We start from the raw sequence: 22,471 nt of genomic DNA on the forward strand, positions 1-22,471 counted from the left end.
GGACATCCATGTTGATGTTGAAGTCTCCTAGGATCAGAGTGGGAATGGAAAAGGAGAGAAGGAAGGTGAGAAAGGGGTCAAAATCATTAAAGGAGTTGGAGGTGGGGTTGGGGGGGGCGTGGTAGGTGACAGCTACAAGAATCTGCAGGGAGTGGTAGAGGCGAATAATGTGGGCTTCAAAGGAGGGGAAAGAAACGCAAGGGGGAGAAGGGATAGTGTGAAAGCGACATTGCGGAGCGAGAAGGAAACCGACACCTCCTCCTTTTCCTGTGAGTCTGGGGGAGTGGGAGAAGAAGAGGCCTCCACTGGAGAGAGCAGCAGAAGAGACCGAGTCGTCCGGAGACAGCCATGTTTCGGTTAGGGCGAGGAGGAATAGAGAGCTGGAAAGGAATAGGTCCAGGGTGAAAGGGAGCTTATCTATAATGGAGCGGGGGTTCCAAAGGTCACACTTGGCAGCAGCTGTGGAGGGAGGGTAGCGAGGAGGAAGGGTGCGAGGGGTGAGGATTGTTTGGATTGGCATGAGTTGGCGGGGGCCTGGGCCGGGAGAGTGGGAAGAGGGGTGGTGATGGGAAAGGAGAACTGGGATGAGGTGGGGGCGGGGGGGAGGGGAGGGAGGTATTACTATTATTATTATCATTTTACCCATCCATTTATGGCCAACGTGGCAGAACTTTGTACCCCTGCAACGTCTTTGTGTCATGATTGAGCAACCTCAATAGCCACGGCTGGCTGCTATGTTAGTCAACTATTTTGGCTGTGTGCCCCTTAAGCACTTTCCCCAGTTCCAAAGCACACATGTAAAACTTATTCGACTCCACGATTTCTCCTATCCTTAATCTATTTTAATCCCTGTCTCCACCTGAAGCAGCGTGATTTAGAGGATAGAGCACGAGCCTGGGAGTCAGAAGGTCATGGGTTCTAATCCCGGCTCTGCCACATGCCTGCTGGGTGACTTTAGGCAAGTCACTTCACTTCTCTGGGCCTCAGGTACCTCATCTGTAAAATGAGGATCAAGAGTGCGAGCCCTATATGGGACAGGGACTGTGTCCAACCTGCCTGACTAACTTGTATCTACCCCAGGGCTTGGAACAGTGTTTGACACATAGTAAGCGCTTAACAAGTAAGCTCCTTGTGGTCAGGGGCCATGTCTATCAACTTTGTTGTACTGTACTCTCCCAAGTGCTTAGTGCAGTTCTCTACACTCAGTAAAACCTCAATAAATATCATCACTTGTTCATTTAATTGTATCTATCAACTCTGTACTGTACTTTCCTGACTGTTTTGCATACAGTAAACTCTCAATAAATGCCATCAGTTGATTGATAGATTGTGTCTCCCAACTCTGTTGTATTATACGTTTATAACCTCTTATTAAAGTCCTTAGTACACATCAGACTATCAGTCAGTTAATGATATTGATGGAACATTTACTGTGTACAGAGCACTGCTCTTGGAAGAGTCCAAGACTCAAATGTTGGTAGATACAATCCCTGCACATCAGATGCTCAATAAAGACTAGGTTGAGAAGCAGTGTTCCCTAGTGGAAACAGCATGAGGTGTCATGGTATTGACACCTATCTACTTGTTTTGGGTTTTTTTTTTGTCTGTCTCCCCACTTTTAGACTGTGAGTCCGTTGTTGGGTGGGGACTTTGTCTATATGTTGCCAATTTGTACTTCGCAAGCACTTAGCACAGTGCTCTTCACACAATAAGCGCTCAATAAACATGAATTAATGAATGAAAGAGCACGGGCCTAAGAGTCAGAGAAACTTGGTTCTAATCCCTGCTCTGCTAAATGCTTGCTGTGTGACCTTGGGCAAATCCATGACTTCTCTGTGCTTCAGTTACCTCATTTGTACAGTGGGGATTAAGACTAGACCCCATGTGGGGCATGGGCTGTGTCAAACCTTGTGTTTACCCTAACGCTTAGAACAGTGCCGGGCACATAATGAATGCTTAACAAATGCCATTAAAAAATCCTTGTTCCCCCTCTTACTTAAAACTGTAAGCCCCAAGTGGGACAGGGACTTTGTCCTTCTTGAATAACTTATACCTACCTATGTGCTTGAAACAGTGCTTTACACATCGTGAGCACTTAAAAATGCAATGACAATATAGTACTAGCAATAATAATAATAATTATGGTATTTGTTAAGTACGTACTATGTGGCAAGCACTGTTCTAAGCACTGGGGTAGATACAAGATAACCAGGGTGGCCACAGTCCCTGGCCCAAATGAGGCTCACAGTTTTAAATTTTCCATTTTACAGATGACGTAACTGAGGCACAGAAAAGTTAAGTGGCTTGCCTAAGGTCACACAGCAGACGTGTCAGAGCCGGGATTAGAACCCACGTCCTATGACTCCCAGGCCCATGCTCTTTCTACTAGACCATGCTACGACCATTGATGTAAATCCATCTATTCCACTGAAACTGCTCTCTTCAAGGTCCTGACTGGCCAGATATTCTATGGGAGCAACCCCAACCTGCTCACAAGATTCCACCCAACATGTTGAAAATCATCATCGTCATCATCAGTGCTATTTATTTATTTATTGCTAACTGTGGGCAGAGCACTGAGCTAAGTGCGTGGGAAAGTACAATACAACAGAGTTGGTAGGCACATTTCCAGCTCATGAGCTTATGCTCTAGAGTGGGGTGAACGGGTATTAATTAATCAGTCAATGGTTTTTTTTGAGCGCTTACTATGTGCAGAGCACTGTATTAAACGCTTGGGAGAGTACATTACACAGAGTTGTTAGACATATTTCCTGCCGACAACGAGCTTACATTCTCCAGGGGAAGGATAGGCATTAAAAGAAATAAATTAGAGATATGCACGCAAGGGCTGTGGGGCTGAAAGTGGGGGTGAATAAAGGATGCAAATCCTAGTGTGAAGGTGAGAAGAGTGGAGTGGGAGAAGAGAAACTGAGCACAATTTAGTGACATGTGCTTTACAAGCTGGGATGACTATTTTCTGATGAGTTCGTGTTGAGTCACCGAGCGTGGTAGATAGTCAAAGGATTGTATCATAGTGCAGGTGTCTCAGGATTGAGGATACACAAGAAGTGTGGTGTAGCCAGCTTTGCTACAGGTCCATAGTCAGAAAGCTGAGGGTCCGAGACTTGGTTCTGCCCGTTGACTTGAAACCATGTGAAAATTAGTCTACCAGTAGTATTTACTGAGCACTTACTGTGTGCAGAACACTGGATGGGGTGCTTGGGAGAGTACAATAGAATAGAGCTGGTAGACACGTTTCCTACCCACAATGAGCTTACACCCTCCCTCAACTTCAAAACCGTCCTAAATAGACCAATGACATTTATAGAACACTAACTGTATGCAAGCCACTCAACTAAACACTTGGGAGAGTCCAGTAAAGCAGAGTTCATAGACACATTTTCTGCCCCCAACGAGTTTACAGTCTAGAGTCGGTCGGGTCAATCATATTTAATGAGCACTTACTGTGTGCAGAGCACTGTGGGAAGCGCATCGGAGAGTACACTATGACAGAGAAGCAGCGTTGCTCAATGGAAAGAGCACGGTCTTTGGAGTTAGAGGTCATGGGTTCAAATCCAGGCTCCACCTCATGTCTGCTGTGTGGCCTTGGGCAAGTCACCTAACCTCTCTGAGCCTCAGTTAATTCATCTGTAAAATGGGGTTTAAGAGTGTGAACCCCACGTGGGACAACCTGATCACCTTGTATTCCCTCCCAGCGCTTAGAACAGTTATTTGCACACAGAAAGCGCTTAAAAATGCTATAAAAATAAAAAAATCAATACAAAATAAACAGACACATTCCCTGCCCACAACGAGCTTACAGTCTAGAAGGGCAGACAGTAATATAAAGAAATAAATTACACATATGTACATAAGTGCCATGAGGCCGGGAGAGGGCTCAATAAAGGCAGCAAGTCAGGGCGAAGGAAAAGGGAGTGGGAGAAGAGGAAAGGAGGGCTTAGGCAGGGAAGGCCTCTTGGAGGAGATGTGCCTTTAATAAGGCTTTGAAGGTGGAGAGAGGTGGGGAGAGGGGTGGCAGATATGAAAAGGTAGGGCATTCCAGGCCAGAGGCCGGATGTGGGCGAGAAATCGGTGGCAAGATGGATGAGTTTGAGATACAGTGAGAAGGTGGACATTAAAGGAGTGAAGCGTGCGGGCTGCATTGTAGTAGGAGAGTAACGAGGTGAGGTAGGAGGGGACAAAGTGATTTAGCACTTTAAAGCTAATAGTAAGGAGTTTCTGTAATGGTTGATGGGCAACAACTGGAGTTTCTTGAAGACTGAGGAAACGTGACCTGAACGTTTTCGTAGAAATATAATGCAGGCAGCAGAGCGAAGTATGGACTGGAGAGGGGAGAGACACGAGACATAGACGTTAATATAAGTGAATAATTCATAATATATCATTTATAGGTATGTACATAAACGCTGTGGGGTTGAAGGTGGGCAAATACCAAATGTCCAAATGTCAATGACACAAGTTCATAGATGAATCAGAAGGGAGAGGGAGTCGAGAAAAAGAGGATTTAATGGGGAAAGCCTCTTGGAAGAAATATGACCTCAATAATGCTTTGAGGTGGGGAGAGTGGTAGTTTGTTGTAAATGGGTATGTAGCCGAGGGGAGAGGAGTTCCAGGCCAGAGGCAGGACGTGCGCAAGAGGTTGGCCACAAGATACGCAGTATCGTGATTCAGTGAGTCGGGTGGCATTTGAGGAGCGAATTGGGTTATAGTTCGAGATCAGTGGGATGAAGGGAGGAGGCAGTGATATGACTGAGTGCTTTAAAACCAGTGGTAAGGATCTGTTTGCTGCACCGGTGGGCGGGCAGCCACTACAAGTTCTTAGGGAGTGAAGAAACATGGACTGAACGCTTTTGCAGAAAAATGAAGTGACGTTTACACTAAAGTTGGGAGACACACAGAGAAATGACTGAGCCAAGATCTCATTTGGGATTGTCCAGACTTTTTCACGGGGTTGTGCAGTGTACGATCCCATTGGAGGTGGGAGAATGGTGCGGAGACGACGAAGACGATGAAGGGAACTGCTGGGCTCTGGGGACCAGTGGTCCCCTCCCTCCACCATGGCCTGAAGGAATTATTATTCAGGAGCCTGCATAGGCAGCAACATCACCTCTGGGGCTGTGCTATGGCTTGTGGGTCCCCCGGGAAAGAAGAGAAATGGGGAGAGAATCTGTGCGGTCAGGAGAAAATCTCCCATCCTCTTGATGCACCAACAGGCAGAAAGAGGCAGGCCGTGAAGAAGCTAGCTGCCCCAGATCCTTCCAGGTGAGTTTGGAAGTGGATGGAAGTGCTATGAGCTCTCAGCAATTGGGGGGGGGGTGATGTAATAATAAGGATAATAATTATAATAACAATGATAACAATAATTCATTTAATCGTATTCATTGAACATTAACTGTGTGCAGAGCAGTGTACTAAACACTTGGGAAGTACAAGTCGGCAGCATATAGAGACGGTCCCTACCCAACAACGGGTTCACATTCTAGAAGGGAAGGCAGACAACAAAACAAAACATGCAGACAGGTGTCAAAAGCGTTAGAATAAATAGACTTACAGCTATATGCACATCATTAAAACAAATGGAATAGTAAATACGTACAAGTAAGATAAATAGAGTATTAAACCTGTACAAATATATGCAAGTGCTGTGGGGAGGGGAAGGAGGTAGGGCAGGGGGGTTGGGAAAGGGGAGAGGAAAAAGGGGGCTCAGTCTGGGAAAGCCTCCTGGAGGAGGTGAGCTCTCAGTAGGGCTTTGAAGGGAGGAAGAGAGCTAGTTTGGTGGATGTGTGGAGGGAGGGCTTTCCAGGCCAGGGGTAAAGGATATGGGCCGGGCATCGATGGCGGGATAGGCGAGAACGAGGCACAGTGAGGAGCTTAGCGGCAGAGGAGCAGAGTGTGCAGTCTGGGCTGGAAAAGGAGAGAAGGGGGCTGAGGTAGGAGGGGGCGAAGTGATGGAGAGCCTTGAATCCGAGTGAGGAGTGTTTGCTTGATTTGTAGGTTGACAGACAACCACTGGAGATTTTTGAACATGCCCAGAGCCTTTCCGTACAAAGATAATCTGGGCAGCAGAGTGAAGCATAGACTGAAGCGGGGAGAGACAGGAGGATGGGAAATCAGAGATTTTGTTTTGCATTGCTGCACCCTCTGTACATAGAACAGTACTCTGCACACAGTAAATAGTAAATATCATCGTGACCTGGGAGAGAGTTGGGCACAGAGGGAGACGCGTGGAGGGGTTCCCCTGCTGCCCTTATTTCTTTGCCAGACCTGTTATTGAGTACTCTGGACAATTTATTCACTATTGTACTGACTAACCTGATTCATTATCAGCTTTATTACTACTGTATCTTTCATGGGTCTGCTCATATCGTGTTATTCGCATGTAAAGAAGGCAGCAGCTGAGGTTCAACTTCCATCAAACTCACATTTAGATAGAATGAATTCACCCATTTTCACAGATGCTTTTATTTCTGTTGCCAGAGGGGAAAAGAATGAAAGGAGGTGTGGGGTTATTATTTTTCTGCTTGGTGGTTAAATGAATATTCAAATATATAAACCATAAACCAGAATAAGAGCAAGTGTGAGCTCGATCACTATTGTCATCCTTATTATTATTATTATTATTGCATTTGTTAAGCACTCACTATGTATCAAACACTTTATCAAGCACTGGGGTAGATACAAGTTAGTTAGGTTGGACACAGTCTCCTGTCCCACATGGAGCTCACTGTCTCAATTCCCATTTTACAGATGAGGGAACTGAGGCACAGAGAAGTTAAGTAACTTGGCCAAAGGTCACACAGCAGACAAGTGGAGGAGCTGGGATTTGAAACAAAGTTCTTCTGACTCCCAGGCCTATGCTCTATGCACTAAGCCATGCTGGTTCTCATTCATTCAGTCATTCATTCAATCGTATTTATTGAGCGCTTACTGTGTGCAGAGCACTGTACTAAGTGCTTGGGAAGTACAAGTTGGCAACATATAGAGACGGCCTCTACCCAACTGCGGGCTCACAGTCTAGAAGGGGGAGACAGACAACAAAACAAAACATATTAACAAAATAAAATAAATAGAATGAATAAGTACAAGTAAAATAAATAGAGTAATAAATATGTACAAACATATATGCATATATACAGGTGCTGTGGGGAGGGGAAGGAGGTAAGGCGGGGGGGATGGGGAGGGGAAGGAGGGGAAGAGAAAGGAGGGGGCTCAGTCTGGGAAGCCCCCCTGGAGGAGGTGTGCTCTCAGTAGGGCTTTGAAGGAAGAAAGAGAGCTAGCTTGGCAGATGTGCGGAGGGAGGGCATTCCAGGTCAGGGAGATGACGTGGGCCGGGGGTCGACGGCTGGACAGGCGTGAACGAGGCACAGTGAGGAGATTAGCAGCAGAGGACTGGAGCGTATGGGCTGGACTGTAGAAGGAAAGAAGCGAGGTGAGGTAGGAGGGGGCGAGGTGATGGAGAGCCTTGAAGTCGAGAGTGAGGAGTTTTTGCCTGATGCGTAGATTGATTGGTAGTCACTGGAGATTTTTGAGGAGGGGAGTAAAATGCCCAGAGCGTTTCTGCACAAAAACGATCTCATGTTTTGAAGCCCGGGTAACAAATAGCACTTCTTTTCTTTTTTCTTTATTCATTTTACAAGTTTCACTTTCTTGTAATGAAACCCCGACCTCAGGAGATCAGTCAGTCTCTATTTCCTTAGCGCTTAATATATGCAGAGCACTGTATTAGGCACTTGGGAGAGTACAATACAACAGAGTTGCTAGATACATTCCCTGTCCACAATAAGCTTACAGTCTAGAGGGGGAGACTGACATTAAAATAAATTACAGATGAGGAAATGGCAGGTTATAAGAATGTGCACATAAGTGCTGAGGGAGGAGTGGGCACCAATAAGTGGCAATTATTGAGCACTTACTGTGCACAGAGCACTGTACTAAGCACTGGGGAGAATGCAGTACAACAGAGCTCCTAGACACGTTCCCTGCCCACAGGGTGCTTATAGTCTAGAGCGGGAGACAAACATTAAAATAAATTACAGCTATAGGCATAAGTGCTGAAGGCAGGGGTGAATAAAGGCTACATATCCAAGTGCAAGGATGGCAGAGAACAGAAAAGGAGTAGGGGAAATGAGAGTTTGGGCAGGGAAGGCCTTTTAGAGGAGATGTGATTTGAGAGTGGCTTTGAAGGCAGAGAGAGTTATCAGTTGTCAGTTATAAAGGGGAAGGAAGCTCCAGGCCAGAGGCAAGATTTAGGTGAGGGGTCAATAATGAGATAGTTCAACATTTCATTCCTTCATTCATTCATTCATTCATTCATTCAATCGTATTTATTGAGCGCTTACTGTGGGCAGAGCACTGTACTAAGCGCTTGGGAAGTACAAGTTGGCAACATAGAGAGACGGTCCCTACCCAGCAGCGGGCTCACAGTCTAGAAGGGGGAGACAGACAACAAAACAAAACATATTAACAAAATAAAATAAATAGAATAAATATGTGCAAGTAAAATAAATAGAGTAATAAATACGTACAAACATATATACATATATACAGGTGCTGTGGGGAGGGGAAGGAGGTAAGGCAGGGGGGATGGGGAGGAGGGAGAGACGAAGGAGGGGGGCTCATTCATTCATTCATTCAATCGTATTTATTGAGCACTTACAGTGTGCAGAGCACTGTACTAAGTGCTTGGGAAGTACAAGTTGGCAACATATAGAGACGGTCCCTACCCAACAGTGGGCTCACAGTCTAGAAGGGGGAGACAGACAACAAAATAGAACACATTAACAAAATAAAATAAATAGGATAAACATGTACAAGTAAAATAAATAAATAAAGTAATAAATACGTACAAACATATATACAGGTGCTGTGGGGAGGGGAAGGAGGTAAGGCGGAGGGGATGAGGAGGGGGAGAGGAAGGAGGGGGCTCAGTCTGGGAAGGCCTCCTGGAGGAGGTGAGCTCTCAGTAGGGCTTTGAATAATAATAATAATTATTATTATTACTATGTGCCAACTTGTACTTACCAAGCGCTTAGTACAGTGCTCTGCACAGAGTAAGCGCTCCAGTGTGGCTAGAGAAGCAGCGTGGCTCAGTGGAAAGAGCCCGGGCTTTGGAGTCGGAGGTCATGGGTTCGAATCCCGGCTCTGCCACATGTCTGCTGTGTGACCTTGGGCAAGTAACTTAATTTATCTGAGTCTCAGTACCCTTATCTGGGAAATGGGGATTAAGACGGTGCCCCCCTGGAACAACCTGATCACCTTGCATCCCCCCAGCGCTTAGAACAGTGCTTTGCACATAGTAATTGTTTAACAAATGCCAACATTATTATTATTATTATTATTATTGTTAATAAATACGATTGAATGAATGAATACAGAGCCGTGTGCTAAGCGCTCATGAATGAATGGCTTCATTCATTCATCTAGACTGTGAGCCCGCTGTTGGGTAGGGATCGTCTCTATATGTTGCCAACTTGTACTTCCCAAACAGTCCAGTGCTCTGCACACAGTAAGCACTCAATAAATACGATTGAATGAATGAGTGAATAAATGAAGGTTGGCAGGACTGGCGCCCACGAGATCCCCGCCGCCATGTTGGCGTCTCCTCCAGCTCGGCCTCGGGCCCTAGACCCCCGAAGGAGGGACCCGGGCCCCCAATGTGGAGGCAAGAGGAGGACCAAGGAGGAGCCCCCCGAGTGGGGGTGAGGGGGCGCCCCCAAAACCGCTCCGACCCCCGACCGACCGGCCGGCCGGCCCACTTACGGTGCCCGAGGCCTTCATCCTGCACCCGCATCCCTCGTGGCCCCCGCAGAAGCTTACTGGTTCCGGATTCCTAATTTCGGGTTGGTGGGAGACACCTAAATCTCAGGAGTTCTAGGTGATCCAGGAAGAGCAGTCTGCGAGACTACTTTTTGATGGTATTAATTAAGTGTTTACTAGGCTCCAGGTTCTCTATTAAATACTGGTGTAGATACAATCTAATCAGTTTGGACACAGTCCATTCCCCATGAGAGTCTCACAGTCTTACTCTCCATTTTACAGTTGAGGTAACTGAGTCACAGGGATTTGAAGTAACACGTCAAAGGCCAAACAGCAGACAAAGGCAGAGGAAGGATTAGAATCCGGATCCTTTTGACTCCCAGGTCAATGGAAGAAGCAGCTGGGAGAAAGAGGAATAGGTTGGGGGGACGGGGAGGAGACTATTTAGAGGAGAAGCTTGGGGAGAGGAAGAAGAGGAAGATGGGGGTTAGTGGAAGAAATGGAATGGAGAAGGAAACTGGGGGTTGGAAGAGGAAGCTAAAGGTTAGTGGAGAAGGCTGGGGATTAGAAGAAGAAACTAGGTGATGGAGGAGGAAGTTGGGGGTTGGAGGCGGGAGCTGGAGGTTGGACGAGGAAGCTGCAGGTTGGAGAAGGTAGCTGAGGGTTGCAGGAGGAAACTTGGAGTTGGAGGAGGAGGTGGTAGCTGGGGGGGGGGAAGGAAAAGGGGAAGAGGCAGAGTACAGCAGAGTAAATTGGAGACAATCCTTTCCTTCAATGAAATCAGTACCTGTTGCCAGTCAGCCTCAGGAGTCACATATCACACTTTTCAACCTAAAGGAGGTCTGAACAAATATGAAACATTATTTTCTGATCATTTTTTGGAAGACTAGAATTTTCAGAGTGAAAGAGGACACTTTATCCTAGGTGAGTAGCTTTTTTCTGTGGTATTTGTTAAGCACTTTCTACATGCCAGGCACTGTGGTAAGCTCTGGGGTAGATACAAGCCAATCAGTTTGGACACAGCCCATGTCCCACATGGGGCTCTCGTTCTTCATCCCCAGTAACCTGAGTAACCTGAGGCACAGAGATGTGAAGTGACTTGCCCCAGGTCACATATCAGTCATGTGATGTTGCCAAGGAATAGAACACCGGTCCTTCTAATCTAAGCCCCAGGCTCTATCAATTAGGCCACGCTACTTCTCAGCTTTCTCAGCCCATGCTCCCCAAAGCGGCCTTCATGTCCCTGTTCTTCAGGCTGTAGATGAGGGGGTTCAGGGCAGGGGGCACCACGACGTAAAACACGGACACCAGCAGGTCCAGCGTCGAGGGAAAATTTGAAGGAGGCTTCAGATACTCAAAGCTGCTCATGGAGAGAAATATGATGACGACGACAAGGTGAGGCAGGCAGGTGGAGAAGGCTTTGACCCGGCCCTCGACTGATAGCATATTCAGCACGGCCCAGAAAGGATGAACGTAAGAGATGCCAATGAACGTAAAGCAGATTAAAGACAACAGGGTAAGGAATGTGCAGACCCCCACTTCCTGCAGCATGTCCTCAGAGCCAGAGAGTCTCATGTGCTGGGGAATGTCATAGAAGAACTGGCGGACGACAATACCTCCCCAGAAAGGTAGAAAGGAGATTGTGGCCGAGTGCATGATGCCAGAGAGGCCCCCGCTGAGCCAGGAGGTGGAGGCTATCTTCCAACAAGCCCTTGGGTTCCTGATGACCTCGTAGTGCAGGGGGCAGCAGATGGCCACATAGTGGTCATATGACAACGCCGTAAGGAGGGTGCTCTCTGACGATGCAAATGAGATAAAGAAAAACACCTGAAGGACACAGCCCAGGAATGATACGGATCTACGGTAGCTCAGGGAGTTGTGGATTGTGTTGGGGATGGTGACGAAGATGAGGCAGAGATCGAGGATGGACAGGTTCCTGAGGAAGAAGTACATGGGAGTGTGGAAGTACCGATCTAGGGTGGTGATGGCATCGAGGAGGAGATTCCTCATCAGGGCCGCTAGGTAGAGCAGGGGAAACAGCGTTGTATGGACCAGCTGCAGCTTCTGGACCGCCGAGAACCCCAGCAGGAAGAATTCCATCACCGTGGTGCAGTTTGACATGTCCTCTCTGGCGGTGAAAGATAATGAATATGAAAAAACTGAGATGTTGGTGCTGTTACTCTCTGTCTCTCACTATTTTAGTCCAAACTTCGCTCTGCTGCCCAGATAATTTTTCTACAAAACTATTCAATTCAAGCTTATCCACTTCTCAAGGACCTCCAGTGGTTGCCCATCCTCCTCCCCATCAAAAGAAACTCCTTATCACCGGCTTTAAAGCACTATATCCCCTTTTCTCTTCCTACTTTACCTCGCTGCTCTCCCATAATAATGATAATTAATTACGGTATTTGTTAAGCACTTACTGTGTTCCAGGTATTGTACTAAGCACTGGGGTGGATACAAGCAAATTGGGGTAGACACAGTCCCTATGCCACGTGGGGTTCACAGTCTCAATCCACATTTTACAGATGAGGTAACTGAGGCATGGAGAAGTTAAGTGACTTATCCAAGGTCACACAGCAAACAAGTGGCAGAGCCAGGATTAGAAATGATGACCTTCTGACTCCCAGGCCAGTGCTCTGTCTCCATGCTGCTTCCCATTTCATCCTAGCCCATACACTTCTGTAACACCAACCTACTCACTCTACCTAGATATCGTCTATCTCACCACCGGCCCCTTTTCCACATCCTCCCTCTGGCCTGGAACTCCTTCCCCTTACAAATACACTGGCCCACCACTATCCCCACCTTCAAAGCTTCATCTTCCCCAAGGCGTCTTCCCTGATTGAGTCCTCTTTTCCCCGGCTCCCTCTCCCTTCTGCATCATCTATGCACTCGGATCTGTGACCTTTGAACCTGATATCCAAAACTACATCTCCTCCCATGATCTCTCTCCCTCTCTCCAGGCTCACATCTCCCCCTGCCTTCGACACTTCTCTACTTGGATGTCCTCCCGTCACCTCAAACGTAACATGTCCAACACAGAGCTCTTTTCCCACCTGAACCCTGTCCTCTCCCTGACTTTTCCATTACTGTAGATGGCACCACCGTCCTTCCCGTTTCACAACCCCATAACGTTGGCATTATCCTTGACTCCGCTCTCTCATTCAACCCACATATTCGAGCTGTCAAAAAATCCCGTTGGTCCCACCTTCACAATATCATTAAAATCTGCCCTTTCATTTCCATCCAAACTGCTACCACGTTCATTCATTCAATCGTATTTATTGAGCACTTACTGTGTGCAGAGCACTGTACTAAGCACTTGGGAAGTGCAAGCTGGCAACATATACAGATGGTCCCTACCTAACAATTGGCTCACAGTCAGGAGGGGGAGACAGACAATAAGAAAAAACATTTGAACAGGTGTCAAGTCATCAGAATAAATAAAAATAAAGCTAGATGCACATCATTAAGAAAATAAATAGAATAATAAATATGTACCACGTTAATGCAATCACTCAGCCTATCCTGCCTAGATTACGGCATCAACCTCCTTGCTGACCTCTCAACCTGTCTCTCACCACTCTGGTCCATACTTCATACCACTCCCCGAATTATCTTTCTACAGAAACGCTCAGGACATCTCACCCCCCTCTTCAAAAATCTCCAGTGGTTTTATATACACCTCTGTTTCAAAGAAAAAAATTCCTCACGATTTGCTTTAAAGCACTCCACCATCTCGTTCCCTCCTATTTTATCTCACTTCTCTCCTACAATCCAGCCCGCACACTTCGCTCCTCGGTGCTAACCTTCTCATTGTGCCTTGATCTCACTTGTCTCACTGCAAACCCCTGGCCCATGTCCTGTCTCTGTCCTGGAATGCCCTCCCTCCTCTGATCTGACAGACAATTACTCTCCCACCCTTCAAGACCTTATTGAAAGCACGTCTATTCCAAGAGGACTTCCCAGGCTAAGCCCTGTTTTTCCTTATCTCCCACTCCCTTTTGAATCATCATAACTTGTTTTCTGTGCTCTTCCTCCCTTCTCCCATCCCCACAGCACTTGTGTATATATCTATACTTTCGTTTCTTTGTATTGATGTCTATCTTCCCGCCTCTAGACTGTGCGCTCATTGTGGACAGGGGTTGTCACTGTTTATTGTAGCATTATTCTTCCCCAAGGGCTTAGTACAGTGCTCTACACAAAATTAGCACTTAAGAAATATGATTGAATGAATGAATAAATAAATCAGTCGACCAACTCTGTTTTACTCTCCCAAGTGCTTAGTTCATTGTTCTGCACACAGTAAATTCTCAATAAACACCATTGATTGATTGCTTAAGTAGTGCTAAACTGAAAGAGAAAAGGAACTGGAGAAGCAGCAGCAGCAAAAGAAACTTGAGTGCCTGACTTGACTGCCTGTGAACCCCATATGGGACAGGGACCATATCTAACTCAATAATCATGTATCTACTCAAGTGCTTACCATAGTGCTTGGTACCTAGTAAATGCTTAATAAATACCAGAATTATTATTATTCACAAGAGGGCACAAAAATCAATTCAGGACATAGGCTCTCAGCCTCGCAAATGCCTTCGGAAGCTCAGTACAATCTCAATTCACCTCCTCTGAGAGATTTGGCTAGATATGATTGGTCAGAAAGATTCCTCCTCCAAAGATGCAGCATGGCCTACTGGAAAGTCAGAGAACTTGGATTCTATTCCCAAGTCGGCCATTTACTTGCCATGTGACCTTGAGCAAGTCTCTTCACTTCTCTGGACCTCAGTTTTCTCATCTATGAAATGAGGATTCAATACCTGTTCTCCCTCCCATATAGACTCTGAGCCCCACGTGGGACAGGGACAGTGTCCAAAATGATAAACGTGTATCTACTCCAGAACGTAGAACAGTGTTTGAAGACTTGGTAAGTAAGCACTTAACAAATGCCACAAAAAGAACCTCTCCCCACCCCATGCAATCTGAGAGAGGCTTTACCACGGCACGGGTGCTGATATTGGTGGAATGGGGGTGACCCAGTGGCAGGATGACTGGAAACTCAGCCGGTCATAGACCAGATCCTAGCTCTGCTCTGGACACTCAGGAAAGTCACCTGATGCTTCAGTTTCTTCCTTTGGGAAAAAGCTTGACTGGGGAAGAAGGATAGAAGGCAGATCACTAGGGAAACATGTGAAAGGGAAGTTCCCCTCCACATCCGTTACTCACTGCTCTATGCAGTGCAGGCCTCTTCTTCTCCCACTCCCCCAGACTCACCGGAAAAGGAGGAGGTGTCGGTTTCCTTCTCGCCCCCCAATGTCGCTTTCGCACTATCCCTCCTCCCCCTTCCCTTTCCTTCCCTTCCTTTGAAGCCCACATTATTCGCCTCTACCACCCCCTCCAGATTCTTGTAGCCGTCATCTACCGCCCTCTCGACCCCCCTTCCAACTTCTTTAACGAATTTGACCCCTTCCTCACCTTCCTTCTCTCCTTCTCCATGCCCACTCTGATCCTCGGAGACTTCAATATCCACATGGATATCCCTAACGACTCCTCTGCCGCCCGCCTTCTATCTCTCCTTGACGCTGCCAACCTCTTTCTCCACCCCACCTCACCCACTCACCAACTTGGTCATACCCTCGACCTCAACATCTCCTACCGCTGCACTGTGTCCACCCTCACCAACTCTGAAATCCCTCTCTCTGATCATAATCTTCTCACCTGCCTCCTCACTCACACTCCTTCCCCCTGTAAATCTGTATTACTCCCTCACAGAGAACTCCGCTCTCTGGACCCCACCCATCCCCCCACCTCGCACCTCACACCCCACCTCGCCGCCCTCTCCTCTCTACCCAATCTTGATGATCAGATTACTGTTCTCAACTCTACCCTTTCTACTCAGCTAGACTCACTCGCTCCCCTTTCCCTTCGCCTCTCTCGTACCACTAACCCACAGCCCTGGATCACTGCCACTGTCCGCCTCCTTCGCTCTTATGCTCGAGCTGCCGAACGCTGCTGGCGAAAGTCTGAACACCATGCCAACCTCGTTCACTTCAAGTTTATCCTTTCCTGCCTTAACTCAGCCCTCTCTTCTGCCAGACAAAACTATTTCTCCTCCCTTATTGACACCAGTGCCCATCGCCCCGCCAGCTCTTCCGTACATTCAACTCCCTTCTCAGAACCCCGGTTCCTCCCCCTCCTCCTTCCCTCACCCCCAACGATCTGGCCTCCTACTTCATTAACAAAATTAAATCCATCAGGTCCGACCTCCCCAAAGTCACTTCCCCCCCTTCTCCAACCCCCCGGTTCTCAACACTCTCTGCTACTCTCCCATCCTTCCCAGCAGTATCCTCAGAGGAGCTCTCCTCCCACCTCTCAAGTGCTACTGCGGCCACCTGTGCTTCTGACCCCATTCCCTCTCATCTCAAGAAATTTCTCGCTCCATCCCTTCTCCCCTCCTTAACTTCCATCTTCAACCGCTCACTCTCCACTGGTTCCTTCCCCTCTGCCTTCAAACATGCCCATGTCTCTCCCATCCTAAAAGAACCCTCTCTTGATCCCACCTCACCTTCTAGTTATCGCCCCATATCCCTCCTACCATTCCTTTCCAAACTCCTTGAACGAGTTGTCTACACGCGCTGCCTAGAATTCCTCAACAACAACTCTCTCCTCGACCCCCTCCAGTCTGGGTTCCGTCCCCTACATTCCACGGAAACTGCCCTCTCAAAGGTCACCAATGACCTCCTCCTTGCCAAATCCAACGGCTCCTACTCTGTCCTAATCCGCCTCTACCTCTCAGCTGCCTTCGACATTGTGGACCACCCCCTTCTCCTCAACACGCTATCTGACCTTGGCTTCACAGACTCCGTCCTCTCCTGGTTCTCCTCTTACCTCTCCGGTCGTTCATTCTCAGTCTCTTTTGCAGGCTCCTCCTCCCCCTCCCATCCTCTTACTGTGGGGGTTCCCCAAGGTTCAGTGCTTGGTCCCCTTCTGTTCTCGATCTACACGCACTCCCTTGGTGACCTCATTCGCTCCCACGGCTTCAACTATCATCTCTACGCTGATGACACCCAGATCTACATCTCTGCCCCGGCTCTCTCCCCCCTCTCTCCAGGCTCGCATCTCCTCCTGCCTTCAGGACATCTCCATCTGGATGTCTGCCCGCCACCTAAAGCTCAACATGTCCAAGACTGAACTCCTTTTCTTCCCTCCCAAACCTTGCCCTCTCCCTGACTTTCCCATCTCTGTTGACGGCACTACCATCCTTCCCGTCTCACAAGCCCGCAACCTTGGTGTCATCCTCGACTCCGCTCTCTCATTCACCCCTCACATCCAAGCCGTCACCAAAACCTGCCGGTCTCAGCTTTGCAACATTGCCAAGATCCGCCCTTTCCTCTCCATCCAAACCGCTACCCTGCTCATTCAAGCTCTCATCCTATCTCGTCTGGATTACTGCATCAGCCTTCTCTCTGATCTCCCATCCTCGTGTCTCTCTCCACTTCAATCCATACTTCATGCTGCTGCCCGTATTATGTTTGTCCAGAAACGCTCTGGGCATATTACTCCCCTCCTCAAAAATCTCCAGTGGCTACCAATCAAACTGCGCATCAGGCAGAAACTCCTCACCCTGGGCTTCAAGGCTCTCCATCACCTCGCCCCCTCCTACCTCACCTCCCTTATCTCCTTCTACAGCCCACCCCGCACCCTCTGCTCCTCCGCCGCTAATCTCCTCGCCGTACCTCGTTATCACCTGTCCCGCCATCGAACCCCGGCCCACGTCTTCCCCTGGGCCTGTAATGCCCTCCCTCTGCCCATCTGCCAAGCTAGCTCTCTTCCTCCATTCAAGGCCCTATTGAGAGCTCTCCCCCTCGTCCCCCTCTCCATCCCCCCCTTCTTACCTCCTTCCCTTCCCCACAGCACCTGTATATATGTATATATGTTTGTACATATTTATTACTCTATTTATTTATTTATTTATTTTACTTGTACATATCTATTCTATTTATTTTATTTTGTTAGTATGTTTGGTTTTGTTCTCTGTCTCCCCCTTTTAGACTGTGAGCCCACTGTTGGGTAGGGACTGTCTCTATATGTTGCCAATTTGTACTTCCCAAGCGCTTAGTACAGTGCACTGCACATAGTAAGCGCTCAATAAATGCGATTGATGATGATGATGATCCGTTATCAATGAACAGATAGACATATCCATTCAAAGCCCCACTGAGAGCTCACCTCCTCCAGGAGGCCTTCCTAGACTGAGCTCCCTCTTTCCTCTCTCCCTCCTCTCCCTTCCCCCAGCCTTACCTCCTTCCCCTCCCCACAGCACCTGTATCTATGTATATATGTTTGTACGTATTTATTACTCTATTTATTTATTTTATTTGTACATATTTATTCTATTCATTTTATTTTGTTAATATGTTTTGTTTTGCTGTCTGTCTCCCCCTTCTAGACTGTGAGCCCGCTGTTGAGTAGGGACCGTCTCTATATGTTGCCAACCTGTACTTCCCAAGCGCTTAGTACAGTGCTCTGCACACAGTAAACGCTCAATAAATACGATTGAATGAATGAATAAACGAATGTAGTAAGCACTTGGGAGAGTACAATGCAACAGAATTAGCAGACATGCTCCCTGTCCATAATGAGCTCACGGTCTAGATGACTGTACTAAGCGCTTGGGAGACCACAGTGCCACAGAATTGGTAGACACAGTGCTGTTCACAACGAGCTTACAGTCTAGAGGGGGAGATAATAATGATAATAACTGCGGTATTTATTAAGTGCTTATTCTGTTCCAAGCACTATTCTAAGCGCTGGGGTGGATACAAGTAAATCAGTTTGGACACAGTCCCCGTCTCACATGGGACTCACAGTCTTAATGCTCATTTTGCAGATGAGGTAACTGAGGCCACAACTGGAGATTTATTTTCCTCTTATGCGAAACTACTTGCTGTACCTCGATCTCAGGGAAACAGCGTGGCTCAGTGGAAAGAGCATGAGCTTTGGAATCAGAGGTCATGGGTTCAAATCCCAGCTCCACCAATTGTCAGCTGTGTGACCTTGGGCAAATCACTTAACGTCTCTGTGCCTCAGTTACCTCATGTGTAAAATGGGGATTAAGACTGTAAACCCCCCGTGGGACACCGTAATCACCTTGTAACCTCTCCAGCGCTTAGAACAGTGCTCTGCACATAGTAAACGCTTAATAAATGTCATTATTATTATTATTATTATTATTATTGTTATTATTATTATTATTATCATTATTATTATCTCATCTGTTTCACCGCCAACCTGTCGCCTGGCCTGGAATGCCCTCCCTCGTCATATCTGACAATCACCATCCTGACACTTTCAAAACATCATTGGCGACACATCTCCTCTAAGAGGCCTTCCCTGTCTAAGCTCTTATTTCCTCTTCTCCCAAACCCTTCTACGTCACCCTTTCTCTGTACTAAGAGCTGGGTCGATACAAGGTTGGACACAGTCTCTGTCCCATATGGGGCTTACATTCTTAATCCTCATTTTACTGATGAGGGAACTGAGACCCAGAGAAGTGAAGTGATTTGCCCACGTTCACACAGCAGACAAGCGGCAGAGCTGGGATTAGAACCCAGGTCCTTCTGACTACCAGGTCCAGGCTGTATCCACTAGACCACACTGCTTCTAGTGATTGAGAGGGGTCTCCTCGGCTTGGCCTGAGGCAGGCCCATAATAGGGAGACCATAACTCCATTGTGATCCTTGAATGTATTGGTAAAAGACAGAGGAATTTGTACCTCCTATCCTTTAGACTGTGAACCCTGGCTGGGCCAGGAAATGAGCCTCATTTATTCTCTCATATCTAACCCAGTCCACTCTCAGAGTAACGCCTGGAGATTTCCCAATACTCTACCGGGCTCAACTGCAGGAGGGAAAGTCAGGCAGAGGCATATCAATTACATTCCTAGATTGACCAGTGGTTAGCGAATGGAAGGCAATCTGCTATAAGTCAAAACTCACCTGTGCTGGGCAGCAGCAGATCCCCTTCTATTCTCTATCTACACCCACTCCCTTGGTGAACGTATTCGCTCCCACGGCTTCAACTATCATCTCTACGCTGATGACACCCAAATATACATCTCTGCCCCTGCTCTCTCTCCCTCCTTTCAGGCTCGGGTCTCCTCCTGCCTTCAAGACATCTCCATCTCGATATCTGCCCGCCATCAAAAACTCAATATGTCCAAGACTGAACTCCTTATCTTCCCTCCCAAATCCTGCTCTCTCCCCGACTTTTCTGTCACTGTAGATGGCACTACTATCCTTCCCGTCTCACAAGCCCGTAACCTTGGTGTCATCCTTGACTCTGCCCTCTCGTTCACCCCTCACATCCAATCCGTCACCAAAACTTGCCGGTCACACCTCCGCAACATCGCCAAGATCCACCCTTTCCTCTCCATCCAAACCGCTACCCTGCTGGTTCAATCTCTCATCCTGTCCCGAGTGGATTACTGCATCAGCATCCTCTCTGATCTACAATCCTCCTGTCTCTCCCCAGTTCAGTCTATATTTCACGCCACTGCACGGATCATCTCTGTGCAGAAACGCTCTGGGTATGGTACTCCCCTCCTCAAAAATCTCCAGTGGCTACCAGTCAACCTATGCATCCAGCAAAAACTTCCCACTCTCGGCTTCAAGGCTCTCCATCACCTCGCCCCCTCCTACCTCACCTCCTTTCTCTCCTTCTACATCCCAGCCCGCACCCTCCACTCCTCTACCGCTAATCCCCTCACTGTGCCTCATTCTCGCCTGTCCCACCGTCGACCTCCAGCTCACGTCCTCCCCCTGGCCTGGAATGCCCTCCCTCCGCACATCCGCCAAGCTAGCTCTCTTCCTCCCTTCAAAGCCCTACTGAGAGTTCACCTTCTCCAGGAGGCCTTCCCAGACTGAGCCCCCTTTTTCCTCTCCCCCTGCACATTCCCCCCGCCCTACCTCCTTCCCCTCCACACAGCACCTGTATATATGTTTGCACAGATTTATTACTCTATTTATTTTACTTGTACATATTTATTATTCTATTTATTTTGTCAATGATGTGCATCTAGATTTACTTCTATTTATTCTGATGACTTGACACCTGATCATATGTTTTGTTTTGTTGTCTGTCTCCCAAACAAGGGTGAAGCCAGGATTAGAACTCAGGTTCCCTGACTCCCAGGTCCGGGGCCATTCCACATTTGTGTGGAAAATCCATCCCTTTGGCGTGGTCTCCAAGTCCCCTCAGTAATCTCCTACTACAACCCAGCATGCACACTACTTTTCTCTAATGCTAACTCTCTGATTGTACTTCGATCTCGTCTGTCTCCCTGCCCACCTCTCGTCCACATCCCGCCTCTGGCCTGGAACTCCCTCCCTCCTCATATCCGACAGACAATGACAGTCCCCCCTTACAAAACCTTACTGAAGGCACATCTCCTCCAAGAGGCCTTCCTTGAATAAGCCCTCCTTTCCTCTTTTCCCACTCCCTTCTGCATCATCCTGATTTGCTCCCTTCATTCATCCACCTCCCTGCCCCACAACATTTATGTACATATCTGGAATTTATGTATTTATTCATTTTAATGTCTGCTCTGTCTCCCGCTCTAGACTGTAAGCTCGTTGAGGGCAGGGAACATGTCTTTTATATTGTTATCTCATCCTCTCCCAAGCATTGAGTACAGTGCATTGCATGCAGTAAGCACTAAATGAATACAATTGACTAACTGACTATCTGACTCAGGTTTGGGAGCACTGATGCCCACCTGTCTGAGCATTATGATTCCATCTACCATATCTACTTTTTCCTCACATGTGGTTCCCGCATGATCGTCCCTTGCAGTATAAGACTGAATCAAGTCGGCACTGAGAAATTGAACCTCTGTGACGAAATTCATCCTCCTCCGCCTGACAAATGATCCCTCCTGGTAATTTTGCCTTTTCTCCTTTTTTCTCCTTGCCTACCTGCTGAGCATCACTGGCAATCTGACCATCATCACCCTCACCCTCCTGGTCCCTCAGCTTCACATGCCTATGCATTTCTCATTGTGTAATTCATTCCTCCTGGTAATCTTTGTCTGCATTTCTGTCTGCATTGTCTGAATTCAGAAATTTCTGTCTTCATTCCCAACTCGTTTGTGGGCATTTTGACAGGGATCAAAATCATCTCCTATAATTGTTGTACAACCCAAATATTCTTCTACATCCTACTGCGGGTGTCATAGTTCGGGCTTGCATGTCCTATGACCGTTATGTGGTCATCTGAAGACCTTTACACTACACAACCATCATGACCCCCAGGGTCGGTACACTGCTCATCCTCTGCTGCTACCTGGAAGGCTTTCTGACTCTCCCTTTGCCCTGCAGCTGGATTTCTGTACCACCAATAACATAAATCCTTTCAGGCGTGACACTGTCTCCTTGCTGCAGATCTCTTTCTTGGACACACTATCTCTGGAGGTGCTGACATTTTATTCTGCCATGGTCAGGCTGCTATCACTCTATCATTAGTTATCCTGTCCTATGTATACATCATTAAGACCATTTTGACAATTCCCTCCACCCAGCAGAAGAAAAAGTCCTTTTTCACCTGTTCCTCCCACATGGTGGTTGTCTCCCTTTCCTATTGCAGTTGTAGCTTCATTTACAGCAATCATTCTAACAGGGAGGTGACAACAACCCAG

General features: G+C 47.5%; 1 protein-coding gene across 1 annotated transcript; it reads right to left on the minus strand.

Moving 5' to 3' along the window:
• Positions 1-10,264: 10,264 nt before the first annotated feature.
• LOC119921878 (olfactory receptor 14J1-like) lies at positions 10,265-11,898 on the minus strand. Its single transcript, XM_038741867.1, has 3 exons — positions 11,747-11,898; positions 11,086-11,635; positions 10,265-10,294 (listed from the first exon to the last, which is right to left on the minus strand). Exons 1-3 carry the CDS (start codon positions 11,896-11,898, stop codon positions 10,265-10,267), a joined length of 732 nt encoding a protein of 243 aa, XP_038597795.1.
• Positions 11,899-22,471: the final 10,573 nt, after the last annotated feature.

This window comes from Tachyglossus aculeatus, unplaced genomic scaffold (assembly GCF_015852505.1).
Source record: "Tachyglossus aculeatus isolate mTacAcu1 unplaced genomic scaffold, mTacAcu1.pri SUPER_32, whole genome shotgun sequence".
NCBI lineage: Eukaryota > Metazoa > Chordata > Mammalia > Monotremata > Tachyglossidae > Tachyglossus > Tachyglossus aculeatus.

What these genes read in the sequence shown, in the direction of transcription:
- LOC119921878 (XM_038741867.1), bottom strand. Translation starts at nt 11,898, where the DNA reads ATGTCAAACTGCACCACGGTGATGGAATTCTTCCTGCTGGGGTTCTCG. An exon ending in GCCATCACCACCCTAGATCG is followed by an intron (nt 11,636 to 11,746) that starts GTACTTCCACAC and finishes GAGCTACCGTAG; the next exon opens with ATCCGTATCATTCCTGGGCT. An exon ending in CCTCGACGCTGGACCTGCTG is followed by an intron (nt 10,295 to 11,085) that starts GTGTCCGTGTTT and finishes TCCAACCCCCAG; the next exon opens with TTTCCTTCTCCATTCCATTT.